The sequence below is a fragment of the Phocoena phocoena genome, chromosome 2 (assembly GCF_963924675.1).
Source record: "Phocoena phocoena chromosome 2, mPhoPho1.1, whole genome shotgun sequence".
In the NCBI taxonomy this organism is placed as follows: domain Eukaryota; kingdom Metazoa; phylum Chordata; class Mammalia; order Artiodactyla; family Phocoenidae; genus Phocoena; species Phocoena phocoena.
Window position 1 is genome coordinate 43,965,432 of NC_089220.1, and position 24,995 is coordinate 43,990,426.

At 36.8% G+C, this 24,995-nt stretch overlaps 1 protein-coding gene across 1 annotated transcript in view; it reads right to left on the bottom strand.

Annotated features, from left to right (window-relative positions):
- TMEM260 (transmembrane protein 260) overlaps positions 1-24,995 on the bottom strand; it is a 58,869-nt gene that overhangs the window by 21,611 nt on the left and 12,263 nt on the right. The window contains exons 4-8 of the mRNA XM_065871864.1: positions 10,371-10,548; positions 8,843-8,956; positions 5,212-5,391; positions 3,653-3,693; positions 510-593 (exon numbers count right to left, since the gene is read on the bottom strand). Of these exons, the coding sequence (XP_065727936.1) occupies positions 510-593; positions 3,653-3,693; positions 5,212-5,391; positions 8,843-8,956; positions 10,371-10,548 (597 nt within the window). The remainder of the gene's footprint in view (positions 1-509; positions 594-3,652; positions 3,694-5,211; positions 5,392-8,842; positions 8,957-10,370; positions 10,549-24,995) is intronic.

The following is a 24,995-nucleotide window of genomic DNA, read 5'->3' on the forward strand; positions in this document are numbered from 1 at the left end:
TATGGTATGGGAAAAAGCTCAAAATATAATGTTAAGGAAATAAAACTATAAATGTATATACAAATATATATTTACATAAAATACACTCAACAGGCTAGAAAGTAAATGAACAAGAAAATAATGGAGGTAAATAGTGCTATATTTTTTTAGGTTTCCTTTTATCATTGGAGGTTACTTTTTTCTCCAGGGGAGTTCAAATAATTGTTTGCCTCTTTTGCAAAGCAACGATAATTGGCTATGGGATAGTAAGAGATCAAACCAGAAGTTTAAGATATCAGATGGCCCACTTAGTTAGATTATAATATACTGTTCAGTGTTCCAAAGTCATTAATTTATAATTAGAAAAAAAACCTAGCAAAAAAGCAATACATATTTGCCTTAATACAACTGATTAGAGTCATTTATTTGGAATATAAAATACTACTGGCAATGTTTTATAATGACATTGAATATATTAATTCAATTAATGAACATGGGAAAAATAATGGAAAAAGGATTACTTTACTCACTTTCTTACTAAACATATATTTGCCCAAACTGCAAGGGCTTGAATGTTGAATGAGAGTTGGGTCCTCATATTTGTCACCTGAGAACTGTAAAAGACAATCTAATTTATTGTTGGCAAAAACCAAATTTGTGAGTTCCAAATAAAGCATTCTTTATAGGCTATATCTGATTATGCAATGAATAATTTTAAGGCTTTGAGTCAGATTTTAAAATTTTGTATTCTTTTAAATTGGGAAGAAAAAGTACCACAAGAAAGAGTTAAACAGTCTAAGATATTTTCCAGTTGTAACATCTGGTTAACAACTTACACAATGTGACCTGAGATAAGAACAAATAATTATTCGGTACTTTTGATATTGGTATACTATACTGATATTATAAACCAATTTGTATCCTAGATTAGTTTGATAAGAAGTCATATGAAACTGAAAATAAAACAATTCAAATAATTTTCTGGAGATCCAATCATGAAGAAAAAAGGAAAGAGAAGTGATCTCTAATCATCGTTTTCTAGGTTATCTTCTTCCGTAAAAGGCTTCCTTGTTTTCTATACTATTTGGTTCAAAAAATGTTTAAGCAATCTCCAAGAAATGTATTTTTCCCCTACAATTAATCTAAATTATTTCATTAACTAATAAGCATTTTCTAAATGTTATCTGAGTTCTCAAATAGCTCTAGCAGTCTCCAATTTTTGAAAAAGAAATGACTCTATACACTATCTCAAAGAACTTTCTTCTCCCTACTGGCAATTTTACTGGAGAAAATGTGATGCCATAATTATGGAAACCACACAATGTGTATTTTACTAATGGAAACTTATCTACTATGAGAAGATATCCTTACTCATTTTCAAATACACTTGAAAAATTGATTCCAGCATGAGGCCCATTTCAAACCATTCTTCAAAAGGAATGAAGTCAGTCTCAAAATTTATTCTTGGAGATGTGTTGCTTAAATGTAAGCTCTAAAACATGGTCACTGCCTAGGGTTAGATTCAATAATTTCCAGAATGCAATTCAACAGGATTGCAATTTAAAGATATGCATGGAGAAAGAACGTAATTTGCTTGACTGGAAAAGAGAAGATGATTAGGTTCCATCATGTTGAAGGATTTTCTAGTAAGTTAATTATGAGTTGCCTTTCTCAATACTCTTGTCCACCTGAAACAAAGACTAGAAATTCTCTCACTCATTCAGAGAGTGCTAGGATTATGCCCCCATACCGTATTACGATTTCGTTTGAGCAAACAGTGTCGGTGTGAGTGGTCATCGCTCTTGTCAAGTCTTTTTTTCTAAGTATATGACCTAACTGCTATTATTTCAATGTAAAGGAGGCCTTTAAGTTCCCCAATAAATGACTTTTATGTGCTACTAATGAAAGTTAGATGTATGGTCTAGGATTAGTCTTGAGGCTTCTCTGGAGTTCATGTGGGATTGTTAAGATAAAATATACTAGTGATCCTGAATGTGACAACTTCGGAAGGTAGGTAGAAAAGAGCCGGCAGGGAGTCTTGGCATGGAGAAAAGCAGAACAAAGGAGAAGCCCAGAGACACTGATAAAGTTGTCTTTATCTTTAAAAGGGGAACTGAGCTTCTTACTACCTTCTTCCCAACAGAAAAGAAAAAGGAGCCACAAAAGTCTCTGTCAGACATAAAAAGAAATATTTAAAGTCAATTGTAAGAACCTCAAAAGGTTATATAAGAATAACTGGTGGCAGGGAAATATTTTCAAGATATAGTATTAAATGAAAAACAGCAGGCTAACAAAACAGAGTATACATTATGATTACATTTTCAAAAACAAGCAAAAATATTAAAAATATTGGAAGGATATAGACAAAAATGTTAATGGATTGAGAACAGTGGTTATCTCTGCATGTTGGAATTATAGTCATTTTAATTTCTTGGTTTGCTTGCCTGTATTTGCTAAATTTTCTGTAATAATTATGTATCATTTCTTGGAGTAAAAAGAAAGTAATTTAAAAAGAAAAGAAGGAAGTATGGAAGGAAGCAAACAAGCTAGCTAATGAACAAGACAGAAATTGTGAGAACCTGTGAACTACCTCACATACAGATTTGAAATATTTCCCCCATATTTTAAAAATAGTTTTCAAGTAGTCCTGTGAATTCCATATTAATAGTTTAGGAGATCACTTTAGTGTTAGAGAAACCTACTCATCCCTAATTTTATATTGAAAATACTGTAAGAATATTACAGAACTGGTATGTATATTTTTCAAGTTGCCTTAATCTGTATAGTTTTTTTTTTTAACATCTTTACTGGAGTATAATTGCTTTACAGTGGTGTGCTAGTTTCTGCTTTATAACAAAGTGAATCAGCTATACATATACATATATCCCCATGTCCCCTCCCTCTTGCATCTCCCTCCCACCCTCCCTATCCCACCCCTCTAGGTGGTCACAAAGCACGGAGCTGATCTCCCTGTGCTATGCAGCTGCTTCCCACTAGCTATCTATTTTACATTTGGTAGTGTATATATGTCAGTGTTACTCTCTCACTTCATCCCAGCTTTGTATAGGTTTTAAAGCAAATATTAACCCATTTTTCAAAGAACTCTAATAGATAATATAGATGAAAATATATTTGCTTAAGCTGGTTCTAATAAGGCTGGATGTTTAAACATATGCAAGTCAAAAATAGAGCTTACAGACAGCTTAAAGGAAGTCTTAAAAAACATTAAATAAATTAATGTTTGAAGAATTAAATGAATATAGCTCAAACCAAAATAACAAGAAAATAATTGTTCAAATTGTGTTAAATACAATGTTCTAAAATGTCTCCAAAAGAAAGAAGATATAAACAAAGAAAAAGTTATTTCTAAAGCAACAATACATTGGGTAATTTTGTATACAACTGAAAGTTGAAACATTTTCATTTTATATATTCTATTTAGTCTCCTAATAGTCTTATTTACTGTTTTACTTATTACTCATTTTAAGCTTTATCTTATTGAAGGAAATGCTGGAATATTTGTCATTATACACAAAAACTGTTAACCACAGAGGTGAAAACTACATCTCAGACGTACTGCTTCACAAAGAGATAAACTCAGAAATCCCTAAAATCGTTTAAAGGAACTAATAAAGAATTCATTTAAAAATAGTTTAAGATATTTCATACTCACAGCAATATTTCAGACATACTGGATCCTATTTCAGATTTGGCCTAAACATAAAAAAGTTTATTTGCATAAGCATTAAACTGAAGCTTTGGTAGACAGACTATTGTGTTTTAATTACCCTGATTTAAAAGATACACGTTTAAATATACAATGCAACTTGTCTCTTCATTCAAAGTGTTTACTTCAGAGCCTTATTGGATTTTTTAGAAGTCAGTGAAAACTAAACACAGATATCCCTTAGGAATAATTTCAGAGACAATAATTGGCTAAAAATCAGTTAAACTCTTCCAGCAGGAATGATTAACACATTAATGAACTAACAGATTTTACACTTTCATTACAAAGTCTCTTTAAGCTCTTTTTTTGGGCACTTTGGTTAAAGCTCATTATCGCCTGCCTGTAATTTCACAATTATGTGTGAATTATACACATTTCAAATCTGGAGTGGCCCTCAAGCAATATTTCAATGGAATAACCAATGTAAGTAAACCAGAGTATAAATTTAAAGTACCAAACTTTCTAAGTCAAAAAATAATAATTATCCTTTTATTAAATGACTTTATTATGAAATACCTCCTACATAAAAAAACATATATAATATATATTTAGGGAATAAAGAGTTTTTAAAAATCTACAGACTCACCACTCACTGAAGAAACAGAACTGCACGAATACCATAAGGTATCTCACAAAGCTCTCAAAGGGGCTTTCTTGTCCCCCAGTGGTAACTGTATATATATATATACAGTTTTACTATATAGTTTTACTACTTTTTATGTATCCTTCAGCAATAGACTGTTTAGTTTTTGCATGGCTTAGAATTTTGTATAAATGGTATCATATAATATTGTAGTCTTCTGAGATTTGCCTTCTTAAGACACAGAAAGTGCAAACCATGAAAGAAAAATCAGATACAACTGTCTTTCTTAAAATAAAAACCCATCTATTTATCCTTTCACTTTTCAGATAGCCATTACCTACAGCCACATTTAGTGTTTTCCCCTAATTTATGTCTTAGGGAAAGAAAGGCCTTTTGAAATTCTTTAGAACATACAGTTTCCATTAAGTGAGATCATATTTTATGAAGCATTTACATATTTAGATCCCCCACTGAATACTAACATGAACACTGTTCATCAAATATGTTTTAAAAAAAGAAACAAATATACTCATTAAGGTATATTAAAATTTTTGAGATTTTTTTCCCTTTAATCATTTCCAAATATTTTTAATCACAGACCAAGAGCCCAAAGTGATACCGAATGCTAACAAGACTGAAATGCTTCAACTGCGGGCAGCAATCTTTTTACTGCTTGTTATCCTGAAAAACACATTCAGGGTATACAACAGGATGATGTCGGATTAAGTGATTCATTTTTTTTTCTAACATATGTGAAAGGCTACATTCCAAGGGGCAAGTCTGCTATACAAATAACAAATGAAAATTCCAGGTACTGTCATTGACACAAAAACACTGATTTTTTTTTTTCCACTCAAGGTCCAGGCAGAACACTGAAATTTTGCCACTTATTTCCTTAAAAGGGCTTGAAATATAAATTTACCAGACTGAATGTTCCATATTCTTCCCTGAGAAAATGTGTCAAAAATCCTAGCAATGTTGTCTGGTCTCCCCAGGTCCAACGGGCTTGATGGAGGTAGGATGAGATAGGAAGGTAGACATAGGGCAGCAAACCAGCAGAGAGGTACAGACCCAACTTCAACAAAGAGCCCAGGGACAGTTCCTGCATCAGAGCACATGGTGTCACATGTATAATAATGTTTATTTTAGTCAGATTCATCCTGGAACTTCAAGAACACATCAAGGAAAACATCAAATATGTTTACTCAGAGCTGATCTCTCAATTTATATTAAGTCACCACAGAATACGATGTTAAACTTTCTGATTACTGTGGATTACTAGAAAATTGCATCAGTCTGAATTCCTTTGCATGGCAGGTGAAATCTGAGTGAAGCAAATAATATTAGCAAAGACTCATGAGTATCATGTCTATTGCATCTTTTACATTTAAAACCATGTCATGACATGCAGCATTGCACAGCTGAGATAACCCACTTGGAAGTGATTACGGTGTCTGGCAGTTTTTGAAAATGCCCAAAATATTGTTCTAATACTGATTCACTTCATTCCCATCATCAGAAGCAGACTTCAATTATATACTTTATTATGATTGTACACTGACAATATGTTCTTTCTACAAGTGTTTGGGACATTTAATGAAAATACTTGGCACAAATGAAGCTAGCTTTTAAGTAACATCCCAGTTCATCCAAATGTTCTTTTTTCTCAATTTACATAGGAAGGAAGGAAACCTGTTGTATGCAACAGTCTTGCCTCAAGGAGAATATATTTCTCATCTTCACATTTCTAAAACAAAGGACAACACTGCCAAATTTTTATAAAGATTAAGTCCAGAAGAATCCTGGTATACTAGAAAGATTCAAATAGTGGTTGCTTTAGTAACTGGGAAAAGGGTCTCTTACAAATATTGTGATTAGAAATTGCCCATCTTTCCTTTACAAAATGGAAAATTCATAGGTGACAGTGAATATAAGTACCAAAGTTTGCATTCACCAGAAGTAGAAAAGCAGTTGACTTACATCAGCATTTTCAAATAAACATTCTTAATTGAAAATGGAGTGCTTTTATTATAGTACTAATTTTGCTTGACATTTCTAAAGTGGTAATGAGATTCATAAAAATGATGGGATGAAAAAAGTGTAAGAAATAACTAATTGAAAAATATGGCTTTGCTATTCTTAAGAGTACCTTTAAAGAAAGTAAATGTTTAGATTTTGGTAGTTTCTGCATATTATAAGGTTCAGTTTAGAATGGCAAGGTGCAGTTGTTGCAGAATTTTCCTTTTGTATGGGAAATAAACAGGGAAACAATCACATGAGATCTATTTCAGAGAGTACAGGAGAGAGGTTCTGAGTCCCAGCTGCACGTATACTGGAATCACCTGGGGAACTTTTAAAAAATATTAATATCTGGGCTTTACCCCAAATCAATTAAATCAGAATTAGTTTAGGGTGGTGGGATCACACACACACACACACACACACACACACACACACACACACGCACACTCTCTCTTACTTACTTTCTTAAAGCTTCCCAGATAATTTAAGTGAGCAGTCAGGGTCGCAACCAACTGACTCAGGACTTCCAGCGCTGCCTTAGGTCATCTGACCAGTGAGATCCAACTCCCTGTCACTTCACTGGTAGATCTTATTTTCTAGCCTCTGCTCTTTAAATAATGAAAATAAAAGGTCCTTTGAAGAGTCATACTTTCCCAAATTTCATCATTCAGCAGTAGCTGATCTAAGTAGAGTAAACAGGCTCTCAGACCAGGCTCCTAACTTGTCAACCATGAGTCTTGCATGTTTTATATAAGAATACGGCTCTCCCTTCAAAGAACTAACACAAAAGATTTGCTTTTTAAGTTCATGCCAGAGAATGTACCTCTCTGATATCTAAATGCACCTCCCGTGATATCAGAAGACTGGCTAAGAGTGACAGCATCAAGATGGCAACATAAATCATTCCCAACTTCAGTCCTTCTCACAAAACACCATCAGCAACTATCCATAGACATGGCCCCACTGTGAAAATCCCAGAAACTGGGGTTGAGGCTAAAGCATATTCCTGGACCACAGAGACTGAGAAGGACCACTTTCGAAGTGTCAGGGGGCACTCTGACCACATCACCCCTCCCCTAGGCCAGCACAGCACTGCACCAAGAGGACTCCCCTAGGACTACAGTTTTTCCAGTGGGAAAAGAGAGCCCAAGGTGGATATCCCGCTCCCCCAGCATTGCAGGATGCTTCCCAGGAGGCTCACTCAGTTCTCACCTCGCAGGGACCACTGGGGGGATCTTCAGGGCTCAACCACTGGGGATCAGATAGAGACGGAGAAGGGGAGCAAGGCTTACAGCAACCAGTCTCCCATCTTGGCAGACCACGTTCCTGCTTGCAGCAGTGCCAGAGCAGAGATCTTAGCCAGCAGTTCTGCACATCTGCAGAGCCGAGCCAGTGGCTGATCCCAATCTAAAATAATTCTGATTTAATGGATGTGGGTCATACATTAACGTAATAAAAGCCATATATGACAAGCCCACAGCTAACATCATACTCAGTGGTGACAGATTGAAAGCTTCTCCTTTAAGATCAGGAACAAGACAAGACAAGGGTGCCCACTCACCAGTCTCACCACTCATGTTCAACATAGTACTGAAGTCCTACTCAGAGTAATCAGGCAAGAAAAAGAAATAAAAGGAATCCAAATTAGAAAGGAAGAAGTGGGAATTCCCTGGCAGTCCAGTGGTTAGGAATCCACGCTTCCACTGCAGGTGGCAGAGGTTCAATCCCTGGTGGGAGAACTAAGATCCCACATGCAGCTCAGCAGGGCCAAAAGAAAAAAAAAAAAAAAGAAGAAATAAAATTGTCTCTGTTTGCCAATGACATGATCTTATATAGAAAATCCTAAAGATTCCATCAAAAAGCTGTTAGAACTAATAAACAAATTCAGGAAAGTTGCAGGATACAAAATCAACACACAAAAATTAGTTGTGTTTCTATATAATAACAATGAACTATCTGGGAAAAAAAAACTATCTCATTTACAATAACATCAAAAAGATAAAATGCTTAGGAATAAATTTAACCAAGGAGGTGAAATATCTGTGTACTGAAAACTATAAGACGTTGATGAAAGAAACTGAAGAAGACACAAATGAAAAGATATATCATGTTCATGGATTAAAATAATTAATATTGTTAAAATGTTCATACTACCCAATGCCATCTACAGATTCAATGATATTCCTATCAAGCTTTATATGAAATAAATAAATAAATAAAGCAAGCCCGTGTTTTCTGATTCCATAAATGTCATAGTGGGCATAAATAAAATATTATGAATTTTCGTTTTTACTCAAAAACTTACCTTCGGGGCTTCCCTGGTGGGGCAGTGGTTGAGAGTCCACCTGCCGATGCAGGGGACACGGGTTTGTGCCCCGGTCCGGGAAGATCCCAAATGCCGCAGAGCAGCTGGGCCCGTGAGCCATGGCCGCTGAGCCTGCGCGCCTGGAGCCTGTGCTCCGCAATGGGAGAGGCCACAGCAGTGAGAGGCCCACATACCGCAAAAAAAAAAACAAAACAGAAAAACTTACCTTCTCTTTTAAAAGTCGAAAGAGAATCCATGGTATTATGCACAAAACATAGACTACTACTGTGTGCTGATTACATAAGCTAAGGCCACAGCAGAAAGCACCAATTTTAGATATCTGAAAATAAATAAAAGAAAAAAATCCAAGTTAAAAATTCACCAAAAACAGCACAATAGTAAAAAGCTATTCTTTATATTAAAGCTAAGCATTTGTACGATAAGTCTGGTTAAAATCAACATCTTAGATGCAAACAGTCATGCTTTAACATGCACTAATATTTATCACCATTATTTTTTATTATTATTTTTCATTCTCATCAAATCATTGCAGAGTGTGACCTTAAATTACTGTCTTCAAACTAAGTTTTGCAAAGTCCTATATGATGACATGTCCTAACAGTAACAGGATATTGTGTAATTCTCATTCAAGTGAAATCTAGAACTGAAGTTCAACAATTCTGTTTGACTTTTTCTCCTATTGAATTAAATAAATTGAATATAACACTTTTATTTAGAAACCTGGTTCTCTATGGGTGGTCTTTCTGCTATTTTTGAACATGTGTTATTTTCATAATCAGAAAAAAGTTTATTTTAAATAAAAAATAAACTCTAAGGGCTTCCCTGGTGGCACAGTGGTTGAGAGTCCGCCTGCCGATGCAGGGGACACGGGTTCGTGCCCCGGTCCGGGAAGATCCCACATGCCGCGGAGCGGCTGGGCCCGTGAGCCATGGCCACTGAGCCTGCGCGTCCGGAGCCTGTGCTCCGCAACGGGAGAGGCCACGATAGTGAGAGGCCCGCTTACCACAAAATAAATAAATAAATAAACTCTAACAGCACCACAGGTTTGTTTATGGAAGCCTCAGATAAACTTTTATATTCTTTTGTTTCTATAATCTTTAATGACACAGGCTGTGCATATACTAAGATGATCTGGCACTCTTCAATGTATAGACGGTAAGCCCTTAGAAGACAGGGTTCCTCCACATTTCAAATTATTTTGATGATAGTGTTGGCCTTAGAAATCACTGTAATCTCACTGTAATCTCTTTGGGACTACTTCATTTTACAGTTGATCCTCTCCTTCTGGTTAAAAAAAAAAAGTGCAAATTTGATCTTTTTTGCAATTAGAGAATAAGTCAATGTGCCATAATGGTAAATAATTTAAGGTAGTCAACCTAGGACTTGGCATCTTAAGATCACACACACACACACACACACACACACACACACACACACACGATGGTGGATTAACCAACAAGTCTATCTTTGTCATAGGACTCAAAAGGGATTTCAGAATACCCTCATTCTTCAAAAACCTTCTGAACTGTGAAAGAAAAAAAAAAAATTCCATGTTTTATAAAGGCTCTCATCATTCATAGTAAAAGAATTGAGAATATTTTCTCTCTCAACATGCCTAGATTACCTTGACAGTAATCAGAATAAACAATATCTAAACCAAAGTTAAAAAGAAATAGAGCATCTGTCAAAAAATTAAAACAAAAAGTGATTTCACTTTGATCAAAATAGGTTACCTTTGATCTTTCTTGTGCAGTTGTTGCCTCCTCAAAATGTACAGTAAGAGCCATAAGCAGCCCCACAAACAGATTGTTTAAACTAAAAACCTCTGCTGCAATGGACCACTGCCATGTTAGACGAGAAAATGAAAACACCCCCGCAGCAAGGATTCCTCCAGCATATGAGCCAGAAAGCCTGCAAATACAGATAACATGAAATCTTCTTTCCCAACCAAAAGAACCGACTTTACTTTCCTTTTTGTGAACTGTAGCAGCAGCAATTATGACAGTCGCCCAGCACTATCCCAACACATTAGATGGTTAATACATTACTTCATGTAATAATTCCTTTCAATAGATTTTAATTATGAAGTCCATATATTAACCTATTAACAAACAAATGAACAAACCTGCTTGGTATCCTATGGATTGGATGAGGTTTAGTTCTCAGATGTAACCTTTAGGATTCAAGCCAGTTCAGAAAGCCTGAAGAGACAGTAGCTAGAGAGATAACAAACCTGTGTCATTTTTCTTGCTATATCTAAGAAGAAGAATGATAACGACTGGTTAAGACTGAAATGCGTTTAATTGTAAAAATTAATGAAACGGCAGAATATCTGTTCAGGAACATTCACTTATTGTGGAATGTCTGGATCTAGGTACTTCCTACATTTATCTCCCAACATTTGGCAAAATATGTCTTGGTCACAATATTTGGTGCTTTTAAGATCTTGTAAGCTAGATTCTTAGTTTCTGATGATTTCTTCTTTACACAAAGTCAAAGTTAAAAATGATATATCTTTTAAAGAGAAGGATGGGAATGTGAATTTTAGAAACCCAGAAGAATCAAATGCTACACTTGGAAACAAATTCTTCGCCCCCAAATGCCAACAAGAGCCCCATATTTCAAATCAGTCAAGGAAACTGGATCTCAATTCAGAGATAAGATTTCAGACTGGTAATGTGGCATATCAAACCAAAACAACTTCCTATTTCACTATAAATCTAAAGCTATGAAAATTAAAGCTATTACTGAATATCTATTGCTTACAAGCATTATTCAGCAAGCATCTCTATGTCTAATAATTATGATATTATATGGTCCCAGGGCATTACTTTTTAGCTGTATTGCTTTGTATAAAATTTATGGGGTAATTGCATGGCTTTTAATCAATCTTAATAGAAAAAAAAAAAAGCTAAAAAATTTCAGTATCACCAAACCTGTTTTTCTTTGAGTTTCTCTTTACAATTTTTCTGTTTTCTTTCCCTTATAAAATTCATCAGTTTCCTATTTCTTGCAGAGTACCCCATTCTCCCAGTTATCCTGATTCAGGACCCTAAAGTTATTTCTTCCTTCCAAATTCCTTCCCAGATTCCTTTCGATTTGTATTCCTATTGCCTTAGACTCAATTATTTTAATAGTTGCCTAACGTGTCTTATGTTTTTCCAACGCTTCTGCAATATAAAATCGGAGTAAACTTTCTGAAACATACTCTTTGTGAATTCTCTCCATCCCTATAGGATAAATAAGAAATGAGTTAGCCTGGAATCCAGGCTCCCAATAAACCAGACACCCCTAGCCACTAATTACCAACATGATCTCCCACCAACTAGTCAAGCTCCTCAAAATTCCCTAAGACAGGACTATTCTTAGCTCTGCACCTTTGCTCATGCTGTAGTGCTGAACTGAATATCCTCGCTGCTCCTTTATTAAAACTCTGCTCTTTTCTCAATTTTCTCTTCAATTCCCTGGTTTCTAGCCCATCTCTGCATATTGATAGCATTTAATTGTCTGTAACAATTATTTTTACATTGTTTTTGAAATATGAACTGGAGTTAAACTTCACTTAGATTGGAAGCATCTAGCCCCAAGCACAGAAAGGAAACTTAGCAAATGAGAGAATGAATTAATCTTCATGTATTAGTAACATTTTAAAGGAACTAAGTTTCAGCTCTCAATATGACTCTGGACAGTCAGCATAAGATACAAGATTCCTTCCTCTACTTAAAAGAAAGGAAGTGCTCAAACGGAGATATGACAAAAGGACATAGGAGCCAGCTTACAGGGCTCTCATGGCCAAACTGGGGATAACTTGATCATCAAGAAAATTATAGTAATAGACTGTAACCCAATGAATAAATAAGAATCTATGAATCTATAGTGATACAAAAATTGGGTGAGAAGAGAAAGTCCATGGAAAGTCAACTAATAACTGTAGAAGAAATGATGGAATTAAAATCACCATTTGGCAACTGTCATAACAATAATCAATGGATACCAAAATAGTGGGTAAGAGGTTTGCAGTAACAGAAATATGTACATAGTCTAAAGGTATCATCCTGTAAATAGATTAATTACAAAGGGAGAAATGGTAACTTTACAGTGGCAAACTGGACAGACACAATCTTAACCACATGATCAAAGTTAACAGCCCAGTAATGGGACAAACAAACATCATATGCTTCCTTAGCTATTGCAATAAAAAGAATACAGCATCATTTCTACGGCATTCCTGCCAAAAATGCATTACCTGAATTTAAGCAAGACGAAAGACAAACTCAAACTGAAGGACGCTACAAAATAACTGGCCTGTATGTATCAAAAAATATCAAGGTCTTGACAAAAAACAAAAAAAAAACATCATGAGGAACAGTTTCAGATTAAAGAGGAATACACAACAGAATAAAAGACATGATCTAGGATTTTCTTCTACTGTAAGCACATTATCTGAGAAAATTGGAAAAACTGAATCAAGTCTGAAGGTTAGGTAACAGTGTTGTATCACTGATAATTTCTTTGAGACCTCCACTGTGGATATACAAGAAAATGTTTTTAAGGAACATATCTTGAAGCATTTAAGGGTAAAAGGATACTATGACTGCAGCTTACTCTTAAATGGTTAAAAAACAAAACAAAACAATACATGCATACTCACTGAGTCAAGCATAAAGCGAATGTGGTAAAATACTAACATCTGGGGAACCTGGGTAAAGGGTAGACAGAGTTGGGCTCTTCTTGCCACTTTTCTATAAATCTGAAATTACGGCAAAATAAGAAGTTAAAAAAACAAATCAGGGGCTTCCCTGGTGGCGCAGTGGTTGAGTCCGCCTGCCGATGCAGGGGACACGGGTTCGTGCCCCGGTCCGGGAGGATCCCACATGCCGCGGAGCGGCTGGGCCCGTGAGCCATGGCCACTGAGTCTGCGTGTCCAGAGCTCCGCAACGGGAGAGGCCGCAACAGTGAGAGGCCCGTGTACCGCAAAAAAAAAAAAAAAATCAGCAAATTTCCAAGATAATTTGCTAACATTTATTGAGTTTCTTGCTACTGTGTTTCAGGTCTTGCTCTAAGTGCCTTCTTTATATTAATTCATTTAATATGCACAATAACCCTATGAGTAGATGGGATTTGTCTCCTTTTTTCAAATGAAGAAACTGAGGCTCAGGGAGGCCAAGTAATTTTTCCAAGTCCTATGGTAGGTAATTAAGTGGCAGAACCAGGATTGAAATTGTTAGTCTAGCTATTTAGGACCATGACATTATGGGGTAAAAGATTGTTATTTTAGTTTTAATGTCAAATAATTTATTTCAGACTAATGATACATTGTACTTTTACTTGGTTAACTATGCTCTCCTTGAGTAAATAGAACAGAAGTTTTGTCCATTATTAGAATCGTGTTTATGTCTATGTTTTATCAACACAACATACTACCAACTTGAATTGTACACACCTGTCAAGATTGATTTTAACCTTTTTTTTTTTTGAAAGGGCAATTAAAGTTTAAAACCACCAAACAGTTAATTAAAGAGAACTGATATGTACAAATCCTCAATAAGAAAACTCATGACTCACTAATCTACAATGATTTTTAACACATTATTATACTCAGAAAGACATCCTAGTGTTTGAATTGTTGACATTAATTATTGGAATTATGAATGAACTATGTTAACTGCCTTTTCAAATATTTCATAAGTTCTTAGAAACTGAAGAGTAAAGGTAAAATTATCAACTTCAGTGATAAAATTTATCCAGTCACCTTAGACTATTACAGATAGTTATGTACATTAGCATTTTATTGAAGACTTATCCTACAACAGCAAGGTCTTTATAATCTGAATTTTCCCCACCTGATTTCTGTCCCACACCACCCTCCTGCCAAGGTCAGGATGGTTTTACAACAAATAATCCGTATACTCTTTCATTAGATTTTTCTTGGTATCAGAGAAATAATTTGTGAGACTGTGAGTAAGGTGATAGAAGAGAAGATAACTGATTATAAAACCAGTAATGGAAATCAAACCTATAATCATGATCGTTTTAGCATCTCAAATGAGCTTGCCTAGAAATCAACTCAGTCTATAGGAATTTGGGTTGTGGTCCTAATATAAATTGAAGACAAAAGGGTGGTGGACCTTTTTTCTTTGGGTTTTGTTGCTTAACATCTAAAATCCTCTCCTATGCTTGAGGGATATGAGTTTATGAGGCAAGGCCCCTCCTATTATACACACTAAAAATACGAGATACGTTTCCAACCTCCCTTGCAGCTAGCACATGGGTGTATGACCTGGGCTCTGTCTGTCAGAATCACCTGCTCCATTCTTTGAATTGGAAAATCGTGAGGCCAAGAAGCAGGGATGGAGACAGAATCAGACATGGCTGGTGGGATTTGTGCATCATTTTCACAGACAACGATGGCAGCACTTGGAAGGGCAGTGCTCAGAATCCAGGTCAGTGTTGGTGGTGTAAGCTGGGGTGTCTGGGGCCCAGAGATGGCAGCAGTGGTGGTTTCACTAGCATATACCTGCCTAGGACTCTGAATATTTTGGGCTCTGAGCCTGGTAATCCATCCCTCCTAGAAATTCTGCAAGCTCTGCAACTTCCTTCTCTTTTTTTTTTTCCAATGCCAAATTTGAATGTTTCCTTTTGTAAAAAGCTTTATTGAGACATAATTCATATACTATACATTCACCCATGTAAAGTGTACAATTAAATATTTTTAGTATATTTACAGATATATGCAACCATCACTACAGTCAATTTTGTAACATTTTCATCACCTCAGAAAGAAACTCTCTCTCCTTTAACTATCTCCCCCCATCCCCACCCGCAATCTCACTGCCAGGCTTAAGCAACCACTAATCTACTTTCTGTCTGTGAATTTCCCTCTTCTGGGCTTTCTTATAAATGGAATCATAGAATATGTGGACTTCTGTGACCGGCTTCTTTCACTTAGCACAATGTGTTCGAGGTTCATCCAACTTGTAGTATCATTTCTTTTTATGGCTGAATTAATATTCCACTGTATAGATATACCAAATTTTGCTTATTCATTCTTCCGTTGATGGACATTTGGATTGTTTCCACCTTTTGCCTACTATGAATAGTGCGCCTATAAACATTTGTGTACAAGTTTTTGTGTGGACATATGCTTTCATTTCTCTAGGGTATGTAACTAGGAGTGGAATTGCTGGAGCCTACGGCAACCCATTTAATCATCTGAGGAACTGCTAGACTGTTTTCCAAAGTCACTACATAATTTTACATTCACACTAGCAATGGATGAGGGTTCTGATTTTTCCACAACCTAGTGAACACCTGTTATCTGATTTTTTGATTCTAGCCATCCTAGTGGGTGTGAAGTGGATCTCCCTGAGATTTTTTTTTTAAAGCACTTTTTAAAAAAACATGTATTTGGTTGCGCTGGGTCTTAGTTGTGGCAGGCAGGCTCCTTAGTTGCAGCTCTCCAGCTCCTTAGTTGAGGCATGCGACCTCTTAGTTGCAACATGCATGTGGGATCTAGTTCCTTGAGTAGGGATCGAATCCGGGCCCCCTGCATTGGGAGTGCAGAGTCGTAACCACTGCGCCACTGGGGCAGTCCCTCACATTGAGATTTTGATTTGCACTTCCCTAATGGCTAATGATGTTGCACAACTTTTTAAGCACTTATTGGCCATTTGTACATCTTCCCTGGAGAAATGTCTATTCAGATCTTTTGCCCATTTTTAAAATTGTGTTGTCTTTTTATTATTGAGTTGTAGCATTCTTCCCAACTTCCTTTCAATATGTTTCTTTTTTGCTAAACACAGCCAGAGTCAATTGCTTGCAATCAAGAATCCTGACTAAAACAACCTGCCTTCCCTGTTTATTATTTCTATTAAGTCTTCAAGAAAAACTGTGTGAGGAAATTCTGAAAATAAATGCTTAAGTTGTCAGAGCTTTGTGGGACACAGAAGAGACGGCAGTATGCTTAAGAGCAGAAAGTTACGTGTGCATCCATAAATAGAATATACTAAAACATTTTGGAGGCCTCGTCATTTTACTATTTATGTTTTCCATAAAATAATGTATATAGGCTAAGCCTGTGAGAAGTTCTTTGATTCCAACAGCGTTTTATAAGTCAAACTGTGAATGTCTCTTCAAACACACACGTTTGAACACACTGCCTTTAAAAGTTTACTTCATACTAAGATTCAGAATCAACCAACATTTACTGACCACGTCACATGTACAAATTAATGGATTAAGAAAAGTAGAGATAATTTGAAACATCTGTTGTGAGAAAACTCCACAAGCTGAGGAGGGCTACATAACAAGGACTTGTAGGTAGCAAATAACACGTAATAATAAACGCTCAGCTGAGGCTGGAGACCACAGGGGCTATGGATATGGGGCAGTATAGCTTCAGTCCGCATGGCTGTGGAAAGGTCTGCAGCAGCCTGAGCTGGGCCTGGGCAGGCTGGACGGAGCTGGGGTTAGGGGCTTTACTAGGTAAGCAGGACAGAAGGACAAGAGGGAAAGGTGTTAAAGTATGAACCACAGGGTCTACATTGGATGGGGACAGAAGCAGAGCCAGCAGGGGGCTGATGGAGGGATCAAAAAGATGAGCAAAGGGATCTAGGTGTCAATTAAATGGAAGACAAGTGTAGGGGCAGCGAGGAAATGAGGGAGCTGAAAGCTCAAGTCAGGCAGGGAGTGGGAAGTGGGTTGGGAAAGGGGACGGAAAATTGCTGAAGGATGGAACAGGCCTGTAAAGTAAGACGACTCTACTGCTGAAAGGAGCCTGTGATGGAAGAGTTTAATAAAGCTGTTCTCAAAGTCATATGATATTCATTAAAATTAAGCATTTTTCTCAAAAGACAAGCAGTACATCACACATTAATAAGTCTGCAGGGTGAGCCCAGTGTAGGAAGACGGGTGTGCGGCCCAGTGCCACATCACACGCAGGCTAACGAGGAGATGTGCCCCCCCACGTGAGTACACAGCAAGCTGGGCCTGTGACTGGCTAACCCATCAAAGGATGATGTCAGCAATGGTGAGGGTGAGGGGGTTCTGAAGACTTCGGAGGTCTCCAGTTCATTCACTGACTCTGTAGGCGGGCAGTCTCATTATACTGTTCACGGTATACACATTATCTGCGCATGCTTCGTTTCACCTTACTGAGATGGAGATAAACGACTAAAGAGCAAGCTGACGTCGAGGATGCTTTTCTGAAGGCAAGTTTCAGGGTCACGGTGAGGCTCAGGATTGGCTTCACACTGTCCACATCTGCAGCCTCCACCCTCTGTTCTCACCCTGGTTCTCTACTAAAATTGTTCTCGCTGGGGTCCCCGATGACCATCTAACTGCCAAATACAATAAGCTCTGGGGACCCCTCTGCTGCCCTGGGTCACTCCCACAGCCACACTCATTGAGTTGACATCTGGACCTCACATCCTCTGGGTTTCCTTCTATGGCTCTGGATCTTCCTTATGTGTTTTCTCCAAATGGCTCCTCTTCTTGCATTTAACTCCTTTAAAGCCAGCGTTTCCCAAGATTTCTTTCTCAGGACATTGTTCTCACTCTGCTCTACCTGGGTGACTTTATTCACCATCTTGATTTCACCTGCCAGCTACAAACTAAAGGAACCAAATGTCTCCAGAAATGCCTCTCCCTTAGTGTTGAACTTACCTTATCCCCAACTTACTGTTGTACCCTCACCACAAAGCCACCCCAACTCTGGACATTCCATAGAACCTCAGTGTCCGTACATGCAAAACTGATTTCTCATCCCCCTCCCTGAAATAATTCCTGCTCCCGTGTTCTCTATCTTAGTAAATTTCATTATCTTCCTCGTTTAGTAATCTAAGTTAAGAGACTTACGAGTCATCATCAGAGCTCCTCTCCCCTTCTCCCTGCAAAACATATCACATCCTGCCAACTGTACTTCATCAACATTTTAAAAACTCACGCTCTTCTCTCCACCCACATCACCACTGCCCTAGTTCAGCTCATCTGAATCCACACCTCAGGTTCACACCAATACTGCAGCTTTGCGTGCTGCCTGCTTCCAGTGCTAGGCCCACCACTGCCACCAGAGTGAGGGACCTCAAGCATATCTGATGTTGAACTTTTCTGCCTCCAACCCTTTAAGGATTCCTCTTTGACTATCAAGCATATTCCAAGCTCCCCATGACAATAGACAAGGATTTTCGTGATCTGGTCTCAGTCCACCTGTAGCTTCATTTCTGACATAACCCATTTCGAGCTGTGCTCCAGCAACACTGAATGACTTGTTAAGTCCCTGTGCTCACAGGCTCTTTCTCCTCCACCTCTGGGTTTCTCTGCACAGGAGGTTCTCTGTATCTGGAACATGGTTCTGCCTTCACTTGGCCACTGCCACTCATTGTGTACAACTCAATACGGGCGTCACCTTTCCAAGAAGTTTTCCCGAAAGTGCTTTCACCAAGACTAGGGTAGTTGCTCCATCTCGCGATTCTCATTAAATTAAACATATTAAATGGGTACTGAATAGGCAGATTTTTCTGTATTTCTGAGGCATAGAATATTTTAACTGTAACCTAATCAAAACATAGGAAGGAAACCAGATGTGAGGAACTTAAAACTCTCCAAGAGAATTATTTTTGGATTACTGATACCACTAGATAGCCATGTCAGCATTTTAGCACTTTTTAAAAGGTAAAAGTATATTGCACTTTACATATATGTGTATTTGTGTATCCCATATAGAAAAGCTATATGATTTTCTGAAAACTAAATGTTTATATATATATATAATTTCAGATATACTTTATCTTCAGTTTTTAATGCTCTTCAAATATCCAAATAGCAATGGTTTCTAATTACCTCAACCTAAGTCCAACCATCTCTAAGAATGCTTTATAAAATAGCTTATGCCATTACTTAGAAATTATTCTCTTTTAATTGTAAAAAATTGAAAGAAAAGATGTTTTGGTAGTGGAGCAAATTTTGTTTCTTTTAAGGACCATGTCCTTTATCATTGCTGTCCTTTACTGTTATAAAAGTGATGTTTTAGTAACAAATGCGATTAAGGGAAAAGAACTAAAAAATTCATTTTGATTTTGTTACGCTGATTTTTTTAAAATAAAGTGAGGTCCATATGGATATATCTTTCAGAAACTAGGGAATAATCATTTCATCATTCTGTACTTTAATTCAAGTGTTTAAATATTCTTTTGGTAACAGTATAGAAATAATAATTTACTTTAAAAGTTTTTTTCATATTACTTGATTTATTCCTTGTCTGTAACACAAATATTTCAAAGGGAAAAATAAAATATGGAAGGTTCACAGTTACTCATACTGCCTTTCACACTGATGTGTAAAGAAGATCCCTTACAGTTTCTCAAACTTCTGTGAAATTTCAAACGAAATACCTCAAAGTTTCCATTTTATGTCTTTTTGAGCCAAATATCAATGAACCTTTCATATCAATAAGCCACTGTGAATTTGAGATAGAAAAAGACATTAAATGTGCAGAGACTTATCTAAGTGATGCTGCAAAAATCACATTGACAAACATGTCTGTAGGTGAATCTGGTCTTAAACATTTTAAGCAAATAAGATGACTTAGCAGGACTTCCCTGGTGATCCAGTGGTTAAGAATCCACCTTCCAACGCAGGGGACACAGGTTCAATCCCTGGTCAGGGAACTAAGATCCCATATGCCACAGGGCAACTAAGCGCACGCTCTGCAACTACTGAGCCCATGCGCTCTGGAGCCCATGTGCCACAACTAGAGAGCCCACGTGCCACAACTACTGAGGCTGCGTGCTCTGAAGCCTGTGCACCACAACAAAGAGCCTGCGCGCTGCAACGAAAGATCCCGCATACCGGAACTAAGACCTGATGCAGCCAAATAAGTAATAAATAAATAAATTAAAAAGAAAAGATGACTTAGCAAGCACTGTTTTAAATCTGTTTATCAGTTTTTTTAAAAATGGCATGAATTCTATGAATACTATGAATCTACTGAATCCTTTTTTATAAAAACATCTTTATTAGAGCATAACTGCTTTACAATGGTGTGTTAGTTTCTACTTTATAACAAAGTGAATCAGTTATACATATACATATGTCCCCATATCTCTTCCCTCTTGTGTCTCCCTCCCTCCCACTCTCCCTATCCCACCCCTCTAGGTGGTCACAAACCACTGACCTGATCTCCCTGTGCTATGCAGCTGCTTCCCACTAGCTATCTATTTTACGTTTGGTAGTGTATATATGTCCATGCCATTCTCTCACTTTGTCCCAGCTTACCCTTCCCCCTCCTCGTATCCTCAAGTCCATTCTCTAGTAGGTCTGTGTGTTTATTCCCGTCTTGCCCCTAGGTTCTTCATGACCATTTTTTTTTTTTTAGATTCCATATATATATATATATATGTTAGCATACAGTATTTGTTTTTCTCTCTCTGACTAACTTCACTCTGTATGACAGACTCTAGGTCCATCCACCTCACTATTAACGACTCAATTTTGTTTCTTTTTATGGCTGAGTAATATTCTATTGTATATATGTGCCACATCTTCTTTATCCATTCATCTGTTGATGGACACTTAGGTTGCTTCCATGTCCTGGCTATTGTAAATAGAGCTGCAATGAACATTTTGGTACATGACTCTTTTTGAATTATGGTTTTCTCAGGGTACATGCCCAGTAATGGGATTGCTGGGTCGTATGGTAGTTGTTTTTAGTTTTTTAAGGAACCTCCATAGTGTTCTCCACAGTGGCTGTATCAATTTACATTCCCACCAACAGTGTAAGAGGGTTTCCTTTTCTCCACACCCTCTCCAGCATTTATTGTTTGTAGATTTTTTGATGATGGCCATTCTGACCGGTGTGAGATGATATCTCATTGTAGTTTTGATTTGCATTTCTCTAATGATTAATGATGTTGAGCATTCTTTCATGTGTTTGTTGGCTACTGAATTCTTAAAGCCTCTAATTAATCCATAATCTGTTTTGATTGCTGGGGCCTTTGTTATGAGTTGGACCAATTATGAGCCTTCTCGATGAAGGGTTCCCCAAAATGGGTGATTAAACAAGTTAGTTGTAATCTAACTCTTTTGGGCAATAATTCTAACCAGAACACACATTCTACATTTTTTTTCCCCTGAAAAGGCTACAACATATATTTGTAATTTTTTGGCAGAGTCAGATTATATAAGTAGAGTGAAACACTATGCATAAATGCTGGTACATGAATTGGTAGTCCAAATTTCTGGCTAAGCAATATTTCTTTCAAAAATATATGAAAGGAATATCTAATCTGATATTGTTATTTAAACATGAGTTTTAAATGAACTTGTTGTTCTGAGTCCACAAAACGAGCTGTTTGGTATCATCCATAAAGTCAAATGTACAGATGGAGTATAAACAATTGTCATCTATCTGTAGACTAAGTATGAAGGGTTTTCTTCCCAACGAAAACTGGCATAATCAAAAACACCATTGTGTTTTCACTTAGCAGTCAAGGAGGCCTACTTTCAATTTTCATTTCATTCTTTTAAATAAATATGCTTAAGTAATTATTATTTTTTTAGAAAGCAACTAAGGAATTAATGAATTTATTTACCCTTAATATGCTAAAGTGACATCTTAAAATTAGCTCATTAAAATTAAAAGACATACATTTTTCTACTGAAATTGATGAACCTACTTCAACCACACTAATAGGAAGCTGGAGGGGAAAAAAAGGGAAATTCAAGTGAGGTTGTGAATAAAATGAGAACTGTTTTCAGCAGAACTCACTAATAAATTGCAAAATAATCTAAACTGTTTTCCACTTGAACTAAAGAACACCTCGTGATAAGTTATATATAATATGAGAAAAAACTGTTTTCTATTCCCAATCTAGAGGCTCATAAAGCCTCATAGAAGGATATCAAGGGAGACACTTCTTCAAGTGAAATACATATTCTCAGAATCTAACCTGACTTACAGAAAGATAACGTCTCACAAGGCTATATGAAGAACACACACTTCAAACATTACTGTGAAAGTTTACTAAAACAACCATTGTATTTTAAAAGATAGTCACGTGCTAACAATCAAAATCAAGTTTTTACACTATTAGAGAGGCATGCTTAATTTTCAAGGTCTCACATTAACAGAGTAAGGTAATGATACGGATGATTCAAAATAACAAATAACCTAAAAGTCATTGAAGTATGTTTTATATAAATAAATATCTTACAAATATGTTATATATAAAATATATTTTGTAGTATATTGGCAGTAAATAAATTTTCCTAATTATTTTTAACTTGGGCTAACACTAAAACCATGTAGTTCACATTCCAGGAGATCACAGTGGTCAGTCACTGAGAAAAGATATACCAAGAGTATGACAGATAGTATGGGAAAGGTGGTTAAGTATTTAAAATTTCACCCAGAAAATGCAAATGACAGAAATTCTCCACTAGGGTAAGGACTATGTGATGCTTTTAAGAGCATCCTAACAAATGTGAGGCTCAGAATTCTGTAAGGCCTACATGAGATTCCTAAGAAAGGTACTGACTGTGCAGCAGTTTTCTCACTTATGGAATGCTATTCATCTGTTGACACAATGGATCAATCAGGAGGTTACAATTTACACCACTGACACAGGTTTGCTATTGATGATAAGGTATATTTTTCTTTCCGCTATACAGTATTTGATTTTCATGTGTAGTCACATGTTTGTCTAACCCTCAATCAAAAGGCAAATAACAGAAACCTGAAATTCTTTCAGAACACACATTTGACATGCCTCATAAAATCCATGAATGTATTTGTCTTCAGTGTTACTTGTGTGCAAAGAACCCAACATGGAGGGTACACTACTTTCCTTCAACACTGAAAACTCCTACTTGAAGTGAGTAGAATCGAGTAGGAAGGCCACAATGCAGCATCTGAGCATTACTGTTAAATAAATTATTATTAGTGTCAACTCATATTCACGACTTTAAAAAAATACAGTGGATTACAGGGAACACATATGGTAAAGCAGGGTACAATTAGTGGCAAATCTACTGCCCCTGTCCTCCCAGGTTCTTATCTTTCTGGGTCTTGTTCATGAAGATTATACAAATGTTATCTCTGGCTCCCATGCACAAAATCAACACCCATATATTTCTCTCTTCCATGTACCTGGAGATGGTCAAACTGGGAAGCTAAGCTACTGACAAGAAAGGTTTTCAGTTTCAGCTGAACCTTTCTCATTGAGTGGCAGTTCACTCAAGACCCTTTCAACAAATACGTATTGCGTAGCTAACATGTTCCAGGTGGGCAAATTATAGTCAGTGGGCATTTGGAGAGCAGTAGAATCTAAATTTTTTCTTGTCATTTTCAAGTTTAGACCTAATAAACATAAATCAATAATTGAGGACATGGTATATTCAAGTTCTACCTCTGAAGCCACCATCACTGCACCTAAAAAATAATGTAAAACATTTCCATCTTTAGTAAATTTGCAAGTAATCCCATTTTCCTATATTTTATAAAAATTTACTTTCACTCCAGGTAAAATTCTACCAAGGTTTATTCTGTTCCATGCGATTCTATCAAAAGGAAGAAAACTGTTCTACCCTGAATTTTCAGCTACATAAATATCAACTACCAGTACACTGAAAGGAAAAATACGAAGTATTATTCCTGATTTAAAACCACTAAATAAACTTGGGGAAAAAATGGAAAAGGCTTCGAAAAGGAAAAAGGCACAAGTGAAATGGAAGGAACAAGATTATGAATAGCTTCCATAAATAAAATGTAATTATACAATTTCCATTAGAATTAAAATTTGTTCACTGACCAATAAATGATGAAACTAGTCAAGGCTTAGAACAATTCACTTTATTACAGCTCATCAACCTTATACCCAAATATCTAAAAGGAAAACAATGAACTGAGCTTTATAGGAATCACCATCATTTACTTTACATTTTACCAAGTTTCCATAGTATGCCAAATGACTTGCACCATGGGAGGCAATATCTTAAGGTACAGCCTAGCTTAAAATAACTCCCAAATTACAGATTTTCATCAATTTTGTTTGAAATTTTTAAAAACACACAAGGGCTTAGGCTTCCCTGGTGGCAGAGTGGTTAAGAATCTGCCTGACCATGCAGGGGACACGGTTCAAGCCCTGGTCCAGGAAGATCCCACATGCCCTGGAGCAACTAAGCCCGTGCACCACAACTACTGAGCCTGCACTCTAGAGCCCGCGAGCCACAACTACTGAAGCCTGCGCGCCTAGAGCCCGTGCTCCACAACAAGAGAAGCCACCGCAGCGAGAAGCCCGCGCACCACAACGAAGAGTAGCCCTGCTCACTGCAACTAGAGAAAGCCCACGCGCAGCAGCAAA